The following is a 12,428-nucleotide window of genomic DNA, read 5'->3' as shown; positions in this document are numbered from 1 at the left end:
AGTTGTTGCAAATTCTTGTATTGATTTCTTCCTTCACTATAGTCTTTTAATAAATTTAAAAGTTCAACAAGACGACCAATTGATTGTTCTTCTTTTAATAATTCTAGAAATTCCTAGAGTAAAGTGTCCTTTTTCAATCTTTGCATATCGACTTCATTTCTGAAAAATTCTATTTCTTTTTCCCTAGTTTCATTCTAAGCCCGCATATTTGGGTAATTAGAGGTGCTTTATTCGATCGAGAATTCATTAATTCTAAGAAGTATTTTCTTGACCCGTGCTAGACTTTGTAATGACATGGAGATTTTTTGGATTTAGAATATCCTACTTTGGAACAGTCTGTAACAAATTGACAACTCTTTTATTTAATATTTTTTCAAGAATTTTAGGGAAATCCTCTAATGAGTGATCACCCAGACCGCACATATTATAAAAAAATTTAAAAACTAAGCCGATCTTATCTTTGAGTGGACAACTAGGTGTTGTGTGGCACTCTTACTAGCATGTAAAATAATAGAATATTCCTTGCCTTTGACTATGACCACGTCCTCGACCATTATATCCTCTACGTCAACCTCTGTATTCTCCTCTTCCATTTCCCCTTCCTCCTTGGATAGGTGGTTCTCTAAATTGTTTCGAAGCTTGAGTATGATAAACGACATGGTAATTGGGCTTATTTTTCGTGTTCAACTGAAATTCTTGAGTCAAGTGGCTATTATCTTCACATATGGCGCACTACTTTGGCTTAGAGTTACACAAACTATATCGACACTCCTTAGTACTGTGATTCGAAGAAATTTGGCATATGTCACAATATACATTCCACTAAACTCATCGAACATCTTGGTCAAAATAGTCAACAAATTTGCATTTGTCCTTTGTATGCCCTTCACCTCTACAATTTATACACCAAAGATTGTTCTTCTGGAGAGATAATGCCAACAATGAACTCTATAATTGTTCAATCTTTTCTACCAATTTTTTGTTAGTTGTTGAGTTGTTTGATTGCCTTTCATCATCTGTTTCAAAGCGTTAAGCAAGTTTAAGGGCTTCTTCGCATGTTTGCACCTCATGCATTCTCAGTGGCACTCAGATTTTCTGCAATAGGCGAACAACATACCATTGAACTAATAATGCTTCATCAATAACATATGGAATCTGGCTTAATAGATCTTTGAATCACTTATCATATTCCCTTACTATATCATGCGGTCGTTATTTAATCTCCTTAAGATTTTGAACCACAAGATGTTTAACATATTGCACTTTGAAGAAGGAGAAAAACTTGTTTAATATCATTTTTGCTCTTCGCTTGGTTTTTTGTGATATTCATGAACCAAGTTAGCGCGCGCTTCCGAAGAGTGGATGCAAATCGGGCCATTTGTTTATCCTCATTTGTAATATGATTATCATTCACTGTCCAAAACTTCTCACAAACAAACCAATGCTTCTTTGGGTATTCATCTCCTTCATGAAAAGGAATATGATTAAGCCCCATTTTTATTAGTGGAGGTGTTTCTTTTTGGTCGGCCTTATCAACTTCGAATTCTCATTGATGCATCAAGCTTGAACTATATTCTTGGTTGTCGACTTTAACTTTTATTAAAGATGACTTGTCGGTTTGACAAACTTTATCTATATATTCATTGAGTCGAGTTGTTCTGGGTCGTGACTCTTGAATGTCCAGATTTCTATCTTCGCTTTCTTCGACAAATAATAATTGCAGCAGGGGGCACGATTGTGAGATCTCTAAGTTGGAGAAGTATGTCTTCATTTGATTGATTATCACTCCACGTTTGGTTTACAACATGAATTTCAATTCCTGAATCATTATTTAAATTGCTTTGTTTGTCTTTCTTATACCAAGCAATGGGTTCTTTTGAATAAATTGTTGAAATTTTCTAAGTATTACCTGTTAGAAATTTTATCTGTATTCTTTGGTTTATTTCACCTACTTGTTTAATTACTAACAAGTTATTTAACCATATAAATACTAAAATAAACACAATACAGTGTCAACCATCTACAGATTAGCAACTGAAAGAAATGAACAAACACACAAGGGACACCGTTATTTTTGGACAATTGTCCCCGAAAAAACCCAACTTGGGAAAACCGGTGCAACAATTCTGAGGGTTTTATTATTAAGCAGCTTTTCTTGAGTACTTTGGGTGCCAAAATGGCTCACCCGATAGAGATAGAAAAATCTGGTAGTAATACCTCTCTTTGGAAGCAGATATTTTAAAAGTCTGCCCCACGAAACGATGGGTATCATTGGATATAGAGTTTTGATGAGAATGGCCATCCTTGAGATGACTTGGGAGAGCTTATACACTACCATGGAGCCCCAATGCTTTGGTTATTTAGTGCCATGTAACCCAATTATGGATGGTTAGCACACGACCCTCGATCAATTCATGTAGTAGGGAGCATTTTAGCCCTTACCCTCCTTTTGAGGGCTTTTATTGAGCTCTTTTGGAGCATGTTGTCACATTGGTGTAGCATTTATTCCCACATTTGTAGCATTTTATGGCTATTTTATCTTGTTTAAGCTATACTAGGTTGCCTTGTAATCTCTTTGTTTTGTCACACTCATTGAAGAACTTGTAATTAGGGTTTGTAGGCTAATATTTTATTTGTAAAAGTGAGATATATACCTCTTATAAATAGAGGATACAATCACTTCCCATTGGATCATCATCACACTTGAGATTCAACCTCCTTTAGTGAGTGCGAATTACCCTTGTCTATTTTGCTACTTGTAAAAATGTGATTTTTATGGAGCATCTTTGTATTGGAGATAAAATTTTACATTGGAGATGTCTTTTTTGTATTGAAAGAAGGCTTTCTTGTTGGAAATTGTAAGTTTGTTGCATATCTTTCTATATTTTTGAATGTGAATGAATATATGCTAGGGTTTCTAAATGTTTCATGATTAAATGCTTATGGTTTATTAGAAATCTTGTTGAAATTTTGCATGCTTAAATTATTCCTCCATGAAACCTATAGAAGAACTCTTAGGTTGCATCTTCTATATTTAATTTCTCCCCTCACAAAGAAGATAGCTATTGTTTTGCAAGAGGAAAATTATTTCTCCCCCTTCAAGTATTTTGCATTCTTCTTTGAAATTCGCTCCAAAACTGCATTAGCCCAAGGAGGATTAGGCACTGGTTAGGGTTTGTGTTAATAAAAAATTATCAAAACACCAAAAGTTCCCTTTTTCTTCATCTCCTAGGCTTCTCAAGGCAAGTCGCTAGTGCTTTTTCTAGGGCAGAATTGGTATAGGTTGAGTTGGGGGTGGACATTAATGGATGAAACTCCATTTTTGCCTTTGTTTTACTTATAAATGAAAAATCTAGCATTTATTGATTCAAAATCTCTCGAATTAGAATCGATGTCACCTTTTCAAGCTCCTTTATGTCATTAAAACCCTAGTCCCTTGCTAAGCTTCAACTTGAAGCCTATTTAAGGGTTTCCTTGTTTCCTTTGTTGGCCTAAATTCTGCATGTTAGGATGCTCCTCTATCACTGTATATTTATAAACCCTAACCTGTAGTATTAGTCCTAAATCCTTCCTTTGACTTCTACATGTTAGGATGCTCCTCGATCACTGTATATTTATAAACCTTAGCCTGTAGTATTAGTCCTTGACTAGTTTAAGGTTAAAGTATTTGTTCCTTTATACACAAGACTTAAGCCTATTTTGTTTTGAAGTATCTTTCCCTAGGCTTTCATATCACATTGAGCTCTCTCATTATAAAACCCTCATAGGTGAATACACAGAAGCTTCCCTTCTTGTGAAATTCCACTAGACAGCAGGAGGACGATGGCTGAGGTGACAGTGGGAATCCTTCCTCATTGTTGCCATAACATCTGGCCCTTGCCTTGTGAGTCCTGTCACAAGGTATGCTAGATTTTTCAGCAACAGGTTAAATCACGCTGCCAGCTAGTTGACACCTATATGATTCCTAGTGGTGCTAAATGATTGAAAACATCAACTGATAACAATGGTTCAAGCCTCACTGATTAAACTTACGATTCTTGGATTCAGCTGAGTTAGTGTGATGAGATGAGCCATTTACTCAACTGATAAATATTAGATATTTCAAAAATTATTTCTAGATGCCAATTGGCTATTTATCCTTAAGCTATATTCATCGTTACATTCTATATACATGAGTAAACTTCTACATATTTTGTTGTTAATGGTTTGGATTTACATTGATGTACCTGAATATACGATTTCTCAGTCATAATTTGAATATTTGATGCTATATGTAGTCCACTGCTTTTTCAAACCCAGTTTTTAAGCCAGTCCTGTCTAGTTTCAGTTTGGTTCATGATTATGGAAATTCCAGTTCCCATCAGGTTCTGTTTCTGATAACTTTCCCTTGGATTGCCTTTTTTTTTTTTTTTTTTCTTCTTTCTCTTGTGCGCGCAAAAGAAACTACACAATTTTTTGTCGTAGTGGGATTGAAACTCATTGGACATCTTGCTTTAGGGATTTTGAGGTAAGAATCATTATGGGGTGGGGGCCTGAAAATCCAACATTAGGTAGTTGTGGTTAACTCCCACCTATCTGCTGGACCACGGCCCAACTGATATCTTGGATTGCATTTCCCAAATCATTTTCCTATTTGGCTCGTTGATATCTAGTATACTGGCATATAAAGATTGGAATCTAGCAATTTATTTGCTTTGTCTGTTAGCATTAGCCATTTTATTTACAGTCTTCGAACATGCAAAAATTCAGTGCCCATCCCTCATTTTGTAACTTAATATCGTAATGACTCTCTAGCTTCCAATTGGATTGGTTATCGGCCTTTCACGTTAAACTGATTACCAGTTATGAATCCCCTTATCGGACTTTCACGTTAAACTGATTACCAGTTCTGAATCCCCTTCTATAGTGGATTTATATCCCAATTTCATTCAAGCTTTTATGCCATATATTAAAGCATAAAAATTAAGCTTCATTGTTCATATTTTAGCCAAGAGTCTGCATATAGTTTGAAACAATTTCTTCATTATGATTTGGAATAACTCGTCCAATATCCACAGGGCCTGGATTACCTGTTGCTGTTTCATCAAAATTCGATCCAGTTTTCTCTTTTTCTAGGATTTACGGTAGCTGTTCTTTGCCCTTCCTGAGAAACTGTCAGCTGTCCTTTATCAGAAAATGATGCACATTTTACCCGTTATATGATAGTCAAATAACTGACCTCAATATGGGTATAAAAAAATATGTCCTCTGTGTTGGAATACATTCCAGTTGCACAAAGCTAACTCTGTTTATAAAAATCCTGTTATTTTGGGTCATAGCATAATGCCAATGTTTCTTATTTATTACCTTAACAAAATCTTCCTGTGAACAATGATTAATTGTTTGCTATGTTAATCTAGTGATGTAATGCTTCCTCTATACACCTGCTTCCCTTCGCGTTGAAATAATAAATACCAGGATGAACCTTGTGTAAAATAAAGGTATCGAAAAATATTTTTACTGCTAAAATCTAATGATGTAGATTGTTGGGCTTAAGATTACCATGACCTGCTATACATGTTTTAACACTTTTCCAAAGTCTTTTTATGATATGGTCGGTGCTGACGCTCTTTCTCTCTTTATGGAAATTTTGTTGTTTGGGGTCATAGCATAATGCCAATATTTCCTATTTATTACCTTAAAAACATCTTCCTAAGCACAATGACTAATTGTTTGCTATGTTAATCTAGTGACGTAATGCTTCCTATATACGCTTGTTTCCCTTCAAGATTTCAAAAAAAATTACCAGGTTGAACCTTGAGTAAAATAGAAGGTATTGAAGAATAGTTTTACTGCGAAAATCTAATGGTGTAGGTTGTTGGGCTTAAGATTACCATGGCCTGCTATCCATGTTTTAATACTTTTCCAAAGTCTTTTGATGATATGGTCGGTGATAATGCTCTTTCTTCACTGCATTAATTACCTTCTGCTGTTGTTGGTGAGCTCTAGATGCTTTAATTTTGCAAGATAGTTGCCATGATATTACATAAACTTTCTAAATTATGTTTCATAGAGTGGGCTTGAGCTACTTCAATTTTGCAGAATAGTTGACATGATATTCCACAAGAATTCTAACGTTTGTTGCATAGATTCAATCCTAGTGCTTGACGTACTTTCATTTTGAAAAATTTTATATACAAAACTGAATTTTTTATATAAAGCTCCTTGATGGCTCTTTCAGGTTAAATATATCCCAGAGAGGTTTGAGTCCGTAAAGGAGTACCTTGGCTCTTTTATTACACCTCTCATAGAAGAAACGAGGGCTGAACTCCACAATACTCTTAAATCTATCTCTGAAGCTCCAAATGCAGCTGTAAACTTTACAGAAAAAATACGGCCATCAAAAGGTGCAGTGGTGGAATACAAAATGCTGATTGACAGAGAATATGATATGGGAGAGAGGGAGGGAAAACAAAGCTTAATTCTCAAACCAAAGGATATTCTTATACTCTCGTCAAGAGTACCTCAGTATGTGGAAGACCTTCGGGACTACATGCTAGCTGTCGTAAGTAGAACTGAGTTTCAATGTGAAGATACAGATGGTAAGAATCAGGATAGCAATATGTTGGAGGTGAGAGCATATGTTCCAGATATGCATCCATTTTGCTCCCAAAATAGCAACACAGAGGATAAAATTTTTGGTATTTATGTTGGTCACCTGTCTGCAAATTTGCGAATCTGGAGAGCTTTGTTTACTGACTTGGACGATCAAACAAATTGGACTATTATGCTTGACAAGGCAGTACACTGCAATAGAGAAGTATGTACTTTAAATGTTTGAGGCCTTTATAGGACTTTCAATATTTCTTTTTTGTCAATTGGTTTTGACTCTTGAGTGAACTCTAATGTAGTGGACAAACCAGTGAATGAGGTCTAACCTGACTAGGTTTTGCAGGACTCTAATGAAGCCTTAGTTGAAGAAAATGAAAATGACATAGAAAGATTCAGAAGCAAGCATTTTGAGTCCCACAAGTTGAATTTTTCTCAGATATCTGCTTTAGTTAGTGCAGTGAATGCTGTTAAAAACAAAGAGCATCCATGTATAAAGCTGATCCAAGGGCCCCCTGGAGCAGGGAAGACCTCGATGCTGGTTTCACTTCTTTCCGTTTTACTCCATCGGAGGTACAGAGTACTTGTGTGTGCACATACAAATGCTGCAATATCAGAAATTGCAATGAGGTTCCTGAACGTAGTTAGAAGTCCTTCAGACCAGTGCCCTAATACAGATAATTTTTCTTGTATTGTGACTTCAAGTGACCTTGTACTAGTTGGAAATGAGGAGCGGTTGAATGTTGAAGGTCATCTGGGGAATATATTTCTTGAATGTCGAATGAATCGTCTGAAAAATTGTTGTCAGCCACTGAAAGGATGGAGGAAGATTGTGACATATCTTCTTGATTTTCTTGAATCGGCAATCTCACAATATGAAGCACAGCAGAAGGATGCAATTAATTTTCTACAGTTCATCAGAGAGAGCTTGGAAAAATTAGCCTCAGACTTTTTTAACAGTGCAAAAATTTTATTAAATGATTATCCAGGATCAATCTCAGAGAAACAGAACCTGGATTGCCTATTTAAAGTAGTTGAGCATTTTGTAAATCTAATTCAGGAAAATGCACTCGAGGAAAAAAGCCTTCGAGAATGTTTTTCTGGTAATGGAGAATTCTGTAAAGAAGCATCAAGGTGCACAGCGAATTTTAGAGAGAGTGTGATTAACAATAAGAATCTCTTTAAAGAATCCCTCTGCTCGAGTAGAAGTGAATGTATGCATTTCCTAAAAAGAGAGTTATGTTGTGAAAGAACACTCCCCAACCAAGATATTTTGAAACTTTGTTTGTCGCGTGCTAAGGTGGTATTTTCAACCGTATCATCTTCTGGGAAAAAGTACATGAACTTGGCAGCACCATTTGACTGTTTGATTATTGACGAGGCCGCCCAGCTCAAAGAGGCTGAATCTACAATTGCACTACAAATTGCAGGTATAACACATGCATTTATGATAGGAGATCCGAAACAGCTGCCTGCAACAGTAATCAGTAAGGTTTGTTTTCAATGGCTTTTCTGAAGGACTTTTCTTTATTTAACTTTGCCACTAGTTCTTGTAAAGTTTCTAAGTCTATGTTTCGGTTGGTTCATCAGCTTGCAGAAAAAATGAACTATGGAAGAAGCCTCTTTGAAAGATTGGAGAAACTTGGACACTCGGTCCATATTTTAGATATACAATATCGCATGCATCCATGGATAAGTCTTTTCCCAAATAGAGAGTTTTATGGTAACAGTATCAAGAATGGTCCCAACGTTGAAGTGGAGCCATATGGCTATACCTATCTCACGTCTGAAATGTATGGAGCATATAAATTTATTAATGTTGCAGACGGAAGAGAAGAGGAAGATGAATTTGGGATGACTAAAAGGAACATCATAGAGGCTGTTGTTGTCAAGTACATACTCTCTAAATTGTACAAAGGTGATTTCTTTTTTCTGTTTGACTTATATATGAAGATGCAACTTTTATTTATTTTTCGAAGTCCTAATTAGATAATGTCCAAATTTGTAAATTATTGTTGAGAAATGTGTTTTCCAATTTCAAGTTACATATCTGTACTGAAATCCCCCCCGGAATGGACATGTTTTGAAGAGTATGCCGTGATTTATGTACTAATATGTTTATTAGTTAGTTAATTTGGTCCTTGATAAGTAATAGTTTCTCTGCATGTTGGCCAAGGGAAAGTGAAAAAAGAAGAAATGACATTCTCAAACTGCGCATTCTCATTGTTAAATTAAAGGAGAAAAAGCAAAGAAATGCAAAATGCTGTATGAGTTGACTTTCATATTCTTCCTCTTTTTTTAATTGAATGAATGCTTCATATGAATCCTGCAAAAGTCTGCCAACTTATGATTGAGGGCTTAATACTACCGGGGTGTGAACTCGTGTTACTAACACGGTGACACTACATTTCCACCACTAGCCCACAATTCAGTGGACTAAAACACAGTCATGAAGTAAAGTAGCAAGTCTGTTTCTGGTCCAACTAGTCAATGACTAGGAATCTTCATATAATTTATTGCAAACTTTTGAGAGGGAGTCTTTGTTATTCAACATTTTGCTACTTTGGCATCATTTTCTTTCCTTTTCTGTTATTTTTTATTAATTTTTTCATCGTTTTTTTTCTTTTAGATAAATATTCAATTCTAGGACTTTAGAGGTGGGCTTTTTATTGAAGTAGTACATATTTCTTTTTTTTTTATTTTTCCTTTCTCTTTACCTGTCAGCTTATTATTTTGGCTTGATTTGACTGGTATGCATGATTTTTCCTTTTCTTTATTCAGACTTTTTATGATGACATTTGACAAACTATTCATAAGTCGGGGAACTGAAATGTATATAGATGAGATGGACATGTAAGGGGAACCGCGGAAATTGTTAATTATGGAGGTGATGTGATTATGCCACATACTTTGATCCCTTGTAATACCTGGTAGCCCAAGACAAGACACATCAATCTGAGAACAATTATGTTCCCCTCCCCCTCCATGGTGAGACAAGATAAAAAGGTAAGACTTTTACCTAGTTATAGGGAATGAAGGTTTGTATCTGTGTCAAAGCACACTTCACAAACAGGTCAGAATCATCAACACCATTCTAAGCTAGGAACAATAAATGGATTCATAATAACTAGAAAGAATCATAATGGAGCAATGTCTGCTAGCTATGAAATGAAGTATTTGGGGAGCAAGCATCCTCAGATAATTGATATACCAATGCAGAATTAATATCAAGCACAAGTGTATGATAGAGTATAAGAGAGAAGCGAGACTGGATCTGAGGAATTGGGACAAAAACCTTGTGTGTCTCCAAGGTAGGAAGGAATCATAATGGAGTAATCTTTGCTAGCTATGAAATGAAGTATTTGGGGAGTAGGGATCCTCAGATAATTGATATATCAATGTAGAATTAATATCAAGTACAGGTGTATGATAGAGTATAAGAGAGAAGCGAGACTGGATTTGAGGAATTGGGACAAAAACCTTGTGTGCCTCCAAGGTAGTTAGCTTGATGGGGCAACAATCCCAAAATTCCTTCAATTCAAAATTAGAGACATTAAGCTTGAATAGTGAACAAGGGGGTGAATTGACAAATTGTCACAAGGAAATTATAGTCTGTTGATTTGGGATAGCATTGAATGTGCTTTAGCAATGAAAATTGGTGGAGAGGCTAAAGCACATGAGGTCTCCAAGACCCAGAAATGGTTTGTGTAGAATCTAACCAATTTGGGAGATATTAAAATAATTAATATTTTTAATGGAGTCCCTAAGTCTAAACTTAGGGAAAATAAAATATTAACGTGAATTAATATAAAACTGAGTTAGAATGGTCCAAAAGTCATGGATCAAGCCAGATCTAATCTTAGCTGTTGATTAGGGACTTAATTTCAGTGGTTGAATTCTCAATGAGAAAAGTATAAGAGGAGGCTTGAGGGTCACTTGGAGAACACCGAATTGATCAAGATTTCGATTTTCTGGGGCAGGGTTTGCTAAGGAAGTCGAAAGAGTGATCAGAGTTGCAGTTGAGGGGCAGTGAATACAGAAGCAGAGAGGCAGAGATAGTACCGGGAGGATCAATGTAGAAGACGGGAGAGGGACGCAGAGCCAGCCAGAGGTTCACGCAGAGCTAGCCAGGAGTTGCGCAGTGCTTAAGAGAGCTATTGTGGGTGACGCAGAGGCTCTAAGGGCTGACGCAGGGTGAGCTAGGGTGATGCTGGGCCAGAAAGGGCTGACGCAGTCCCTAGAGGCTGATGCTAGGGTTTTCGTGGGGCAAATTGGAGCTGGGAGCTGTCGGAGTGTTTATCCGGGGTTTCAACCGAAACATCTTTCTTCGACTCAGAGGTACTACTGCCGAGATTATTCTCTGTTGGGTGAGCCGGTTTTGGCACCCAGATTGTATTTTGAAACTTCTTAATAATTAAAACTCTCAGATCGCTGCATCGGTTTTCCTGCATTTGGTTTTTCTGAGGACATTGGTCCAAAAACAATGGTGTCACTTGTGTGTTTGTTTTGTTTCCTTCAGTTGATGATTTGTAATGCGTTGAGCATGTACTTGTATTTATTTTCAGTATTTACATGGTAAATAACTTTTTAATTAATCAGAACAAGTAGGCAGAAATAAATAAAAAAAGTACATGAAGGGTTTCTAACAGTTAGACTTAGAAATTCCAACATAGTCTAGATCAACAAATGATCTGAATCAGTTACATTTGAAAGCACATTAACAGGACAAAACCAACCAGAGAAAGTTAAACCCTCTCATTGCCCATAGAATTGATCTAGTCTTGCACCTTATCCTTTCCTTGTCAATAGTTAGACCAAGTATACCAACTGACATAGTCCAACCCTTTATGTTTCTAGGGTAAAATTTCTAAAGAGTATGTTTACAATGATGCCAAGCATACTTCTTTGAATCATTGATCACCAACCCTGCACCCCCACATCTATCCCCTTTCTAGTCAACCATATTTTTATCCCCTCTAATAATCTCTTCTATTACTAGAAGAGATGAAACCATCCCATTTGAAAGCTTGCATCGCTTTGAGCTAAGATTAGGAGCATAAATTGCACAAAAATGACCATCTAGTCCTAAATTAAAAGGGTGACCCATAGACATCATATATCCAGGTACAAACCAAACACAACTACAAAACTCTAAAAAGAGGAAGCGACAACATTTAACACACCTCCACTCCCTTGATAATGCTTTGATGTCCAAAAAAGACTATTCCAACAATAGTTCATTTTGTTACAAAACACAAAACCAGTAGTCTTAACTGCTTAAAGAAAGGCCACATTTGGTTGAAACATAACACTGAACTACACAAAAATCTTACAAATGGGAAGTGTCATCCCACTAACATTCCTCAACAGTAAGGGGATATTCATTTCAAGGGAGATGAAGGCATAAACTATTGAATCATTTTTTTTTCTCAAATTCATGCAAACTATACAAAAGGGCCATCACATAGCTGGGGGCTAAAATCCCCAACAAGTCAATTCACCCTACCATGAGAGAAGAACACCTTCTCATTGTTCATTTTAACATATTATGTCCACTCAATATCCATTCCAAGTGGTGTAAAATAAGTGAACCCATCCATGATCACTAAGCTAGGATTCTGTGGTACCTAAGGCAACCCTGCCACCAAGTTAGATGTGTTATCTTGTAGCTTTTCTAAAGGGCCTCTTGGGATATAAGTAGTGCCACTGCAATAGGAATTGTTGCCTCGAAACCTAGCAGGTCTTGTGAGGGGAGCTCACAAGACGAGAACTAGACCCAGACACAACAATATGAGGGGTGGCCTATTACCCAACAAAAGTGGGTACCCCAAAGACAACTT

At 36.4% G+C, this 12,428-nt stretch overlaps 1 protein-coding gene across 1 annotated transcript in view; it reads left to right on the top strand.

Annotated features, from left to right (window-relative positions):
- LOC149214115 (uncharacterized) overlaps positions 1-12,428 on the top strand; it is a 225,484-nt gene that overhangs the window by 34,339 nt on the left and 178,717 nt on the right. Inside the window, exons 2-4 of the mRNA XM_089389300.1 lie at positions 6,221-6,799; positions 6,935-8,080; positions 8,179-8,506. Coding sequence (XP_089245426.1) covers positions 6,221-6,799; positions 6,935-8,080; positions 8,179-8,506 — 2,053 coding nt within the window. The remainder of the gene's footprint in view (positions 1-6,220; positions 6,800-6,934; positions 8,081-8,178; positions 8,507-12,428) is intronic.

The sequence above is a fragment of the Pinus tabuliformis genome, chromosome 1_1, assembly GCF_031772625.1.
Source record: "Pinus tabuliformis cultivar Carrire ecotype Pingquan chromosome 1_1, CPIR1, whole genome shotgun sequence".
NCBI lineage: Eukaryota > Viridiplantae > Streptophyta > Pinopsida > Pinales > Pinaceae > Pinus > Pinus tabuliformis.
This window is presented reverse-complemented; position numbering and strand designations above follow the sequence as displayed.